This window comes from Chaetodon auriga, chromosome 6, assembly GCF_051107435.1.
Source record: "Chaetodon auriga isolate fChaAug3 chromosome 6, fChaAug3.hap1, whole genome shotgun sequence".
NCBI classification, from domain to species: Eukaryota; Metazoa; Chordata; class Actinopteri; order Chaetodontiformes; family Chaetodontidae; genus Chaetodon; species Chaetodon auriga.
Genome location: NC_135079.1, coordinates 24231145 through 24235599, shown reverse-complemented (window position 1 = coordinate 24235599; position 4455 = coordinate 24231145). Strand labels below are relative to the sequence as shown.

The 4455-nt window shown below is 44.4% G+C and overlaps 1 protein-coding gene across 1 annotated transcript; it reads left to right on the top strand.

Annotated features, from left to right (window-relative positions):
* The first annotated feature begins 242 nt into the window (after positions 1-242).
* On the top strand, positions 243-4455 carry hdhd5 (haloacid dehalogenase like hydrolase domain containing 5). Its single transcript, XM_076734015.1, has 8 exons — positions 243-588; positions 1022-1237; positions 1335-1447; positions 1862-1955; positions 2036-2069; positions 2204-2378; positions 2487-2675; positions 2807-4455. Exons 1-8 carry the CDS (start codon positions 478-480, stop codon positions 3225-3227), a joined length of 1353 nt encoding a protein of 450 aa, XP_076590130.1. The 5' UTR covers positions 243-477; the 3' UTR covers positions 3228-4455.

Below are 4455 nucleotides of genomic sequence, written 5' to 3'. Positions count from 1 at the left end.
TTCATTTCTCCAAAAGTGCAACTTACATTGCTCAGCGCTTCTGATAAAATGACATTTTAGCTGCTTTTACTGGTAGCCCCGCCCTACTGTGCCTCTGATTGGCTCATCTTGATATTCTTAAGACTGAACCTAACAACGCGCTGAAACAATCAATCAAGGCAACCTATCAGAGGCAGAGTCCAGCGGCTCTTGCCGTGACGTGTATCGTACCTGGAAGTATTGTTTCTGCGCATGCTTATTCGCTGGTACTAGAGTGTGCGGTTCTACTGCGTGTGTTGAATGATGGCAGCGACATGAACTGCAGGAGGGGACAGCGCACAGTATTGACCCTCACAGGCTGAGTTACCATGACCCAGTTCTTGAGTCGTCAGGTCTGCTAAGTAGGCAGTTAGTGAAACCTCAGCTAAAGCTAGCTCAGCTCGGTCTGTTGTTATCTCTTGTTTAGTCGCCGGCGTTTACACACAAGTGCCTGGAGAAATGCAGAGAATACGGTCTCTGAAAACTGGCTGGCAGCTGCTGAAAGCAAGTTGTGAGGGAGCAGCAAAACAAGTAAACGCCTCGTCTTCGACCTCACGAAACTACAGCCATGTAAGTGGATGCTTTATTCCAACATAATTGGTGGTAAATTGAGATCTGCTCTTCGTCGTATAACCACTGCCTGTTGTACTTTGTATGTCCCTCATTACTGTGCTGAAGGGCGAAGGGGTAACAGTAGGAAAGAAACACACTGAACAGCTAATCACACACACACACACACACACACACACACACACATAAGTCATTAATAAGGTGCATGACACACCACACATGTATATCCTGTTATTACTATCTCAGTTATCCAGTTCACTCATCAGGGAGTTATCTTCTCCAGTGAAACTGCGGTGTGTCATTTATATACAGTGTTGTATAAAGTTTCATGCTGTTCTCTGTGTCTGAAGTGACGAAGATCACGATGAGTGTCAGTGAGTTAATGACTAACCTTGTGTTGTCATACTGCACATGCCTCCTCTCTCTGGCCCAGCTCCCCCCTCAGGGCCCCGGCTCCTTTGGGCTCCTCTTTGACATCGATGGGGTGCTGGTGCGGGGCAGGACGCCCATCCCTGCAGCCAAGCAGTGCTTCAGGAACCTGGTGGACCGCAATGGGAAATACAAGGTGCCTGTGGTGTTTGTCACCAATGCTGGGAACTGCATGAGGCAGACCAAAGCTGAGCATCTGTCACATCTGCTTGAGGTGGAGGTAAACGGAACATTCAGATCATTTTAAGTGTCTTCAGTTTGTTTGGTCGTGTGTTTTTTCTTCTTCTCTGACATCAGTGTTTTCTCTGTTATCTCAGGTCTCTCCAGACCAGGTAATGCTGTCCCACAGTCCTCTGCGAATGTTTACCCAGTTCCATAAAATGCGCGTGCTGGTGTCGGGGCAGGGTCCTGTGGAGGAGGTCGCTCACAAGTATCCTACATTAAATCAGGGACTCTGCTGTCTGCACTTCTGCTGGAAGTTGACCTCAGAAGCGAGCATGTTCTGTTTATTCAGGGCATTTTTGGTCATGTTCCACTTTGTTATCAGGGTTTAGTCTTTGAACCCTTTGTTCCCTTTGCTGCCTGACTGTCTCAGTGAAGCCCTTTCATGGATTTCTTGCTTTTTTTATGTGGGGTTTGTCATTAATCCAAGTGAGTTTTAGTCTCACTTTCTTTTGTCAACAAGTCTTAATACCTTCCTTACGTATAGCAAACTATACCTCAGGAAACACATTATAGATGAGCAGTGACGTTGCAGGTGATATCTGTGATCTTTTGTTAAAAGTATTTCCTTCATGTGTGTTTCGTGGCTCACTTGTGTTTAACTTTAACTACCAAACTTCAGCTTGGGCTTTCAGGATGTTGTTACTATAGATATGCTCAGAGAGGCATATCCTCTTCTCGATGTCGTAGATCACAACAGAAGGCCCAAAGACAGTGTGAGTATTCATACTGAAGCTGGTTTATGCCCAGTTAAGGATGAGTTAGACATATCACTAACATGCATAATGTCTTACAGATTCCACCCTCCAAAAGCTTGCAGCCAATAGATGGTATGTTTCCACACACAGTCAGCCTTGTAGTTAGAAAATGTGATGCTTAACAGTGAGTTAGTCAACAATTTATCATGAACAGAAGCGTGGCTGTCATTGATGTAATTTCCTTCTTCGTCTGTTTGTTCCAACAGCTGTCATCTTATTTGGTGAGCCAATCAGATGGGAGACCAACCTCCAGCTGATCGTGGATGTGCTCCTGACAAATGGGAACCCGAGCAATGCCTGGAGTTCAATGCAGTACCCTCACATCCCGGTCATGGCCTGTAACATGGACCTGCTGTGGATGGCCGAGGCCAAGAATCCCAGGTGTGTGTCAGAAAATACACACATTAGAATGTACTTCACACCGGAGACATTATTAAAGGATGTGACTGTCACTATGGTGTTATCATACTGAATGTCCTTGTCTCATAGGTTTGGACACGGTATGTTCCTTGTGTGCTTAGAGAGCCTTTACAAGAAGGTCACAGGGTACGACCTGAAATACGAGGCTCTGATTGGTAAACCCAGTGTGGTGACTTATAACTACGCCGAGCTGCTGGTTAGACAGCAGGCTGAGAGACTTGGCTGGACCACACCTGTGAAGACACTGTATGCTATAGGGTGAGTGACTCAGTCATCTCTTGGCTTTACACCCACACTTAAGAATCACGATGTTTAGCATTTTCTCAAGCACACAATCTTTATTGGGAGGTTAAAGCCTTTGAATGGGTTGTCATGCTCTCTTGTTACAGTGACAACCCCATGGCTGACATATATGGCGCCAACCTCTACAACCGCTACCTCCAGGCTTCTCGCCGTACGAAGGCCCAGATGCAGGCCAAGAGTGGCGGAGGAGGTGCAGATCCCTTTGCAGAAACTATTGATGCCTCTAAAATGACACCACCAGAAGTAAGTGGCGCATCAAGTGTGTACGGGGCAAAGCAGGACCTCCCCAAGGGGTGCAGCTCTATCCTGGTGTGCACAGGAGTGTACAGCAGGGACCAGCAGGACCTGCCCTCAGACCCAACGCACACGGTCACTGAGCAACACATCTTCCATGGTCACAGGGACTTCCGCTTTGACCCCAGCCTCACGCAGCCATCCTTCGTGGTGCAGGATGTAAAGGAGGCGGTGGAGCTGGTGTTTCAGAAGGAAGGCTGGCCTCTGGAGTAGGACGAGTGGATCGCGTCACTTCAAGTCACAACAACTCTAATAGCCCTTAACTGGTAGTAGAAGAAGCTTCATGGGGGAATTTTCTTTTTTGTAAAGAAGCTGCTGTAGCTGTTACTGTAGCTCTCTAGTCAGAGATTTAAGTGCCAAGAAAACAGAAGTTTTACACTAAACATAGGAAAGTTACACAAATTTTAAGTCGTTCAGAGTGCGGCACTTTTTTTTTTAAACAACACACTCACTTTACTGTTTCTAATGGCCCTACTTACTATATATAGGGCAGTAAGTAAGGCACATATATTGTTGAGAATGCAGGACTAGGTGTTGAGTTACATGCATATTTTTATTTTATTTTATTTTTTTTACTACACTCAGACCTTTCTATAGTATTTGCAGGGTCATGTATGAGAGTTCACATATAATAACACTTTGAGTTGGTCAGTGGTCAGATTGATCCAGAAAGCTCTGTGAAGACACATCTGCTGGTTCATCCCTGACACAACCAAAAGCATATTGTTCAGATAACTCGGTAACTTGTCTTTCCAAAATATAATGTACTCCTCCCCAGCAGGTCTTAACTAGACCAGTTTTGCTGTTTGTTTTTACTATTGTTTTTCAGCTTGATTTCTTCTTAAGACATAACCACAAATGCTGACAAGATTAAGCTGCCAGGTTTCAGTACCTCTTCTTTTTGGGTTTGAGCCTCAATTAGAGTACGCTCGTTTTATTTTATCTTGTGAAATTGTCAGCTTTATGCACAGTACCACAGGTTCTTCAGAAAAGAAAAAGGTGCTATTTTTATGTCAAGTGGTTATAGTAATGAAGTATTATGGATGGTTCTTATCAATGTTTGTATTTGAAGACTTTTATGAGAGACAAATGTTTATTACAGTTGCAACACCAGGGAAGATTTCATAAAGAGCTGGTTTGTTATATTTGTAACTGACAGGTAGAACGATAACTGATTTGCCCCTGACTCAAATTGTAGCTTAAAGCTTACGCTTAAAAAAAGCCATACTGTACGAAAGAACAGTTATAAAGGATGGAAGATGCAGCAGGTTGCTGGTGAAGTGAAAACATGCAGTGCATTGTTCTCTCAGTTCAGAGTCCTCCGGCAGCGGTGCGGTTTGTAATGCTGGAGTCATTTTCAGATTCAGCAGCAGAAGTATAAGAAGTATACAACAAAATACGTTTGATAAGCAACCACCATTAAAAACCTGTGTTCCTGTTA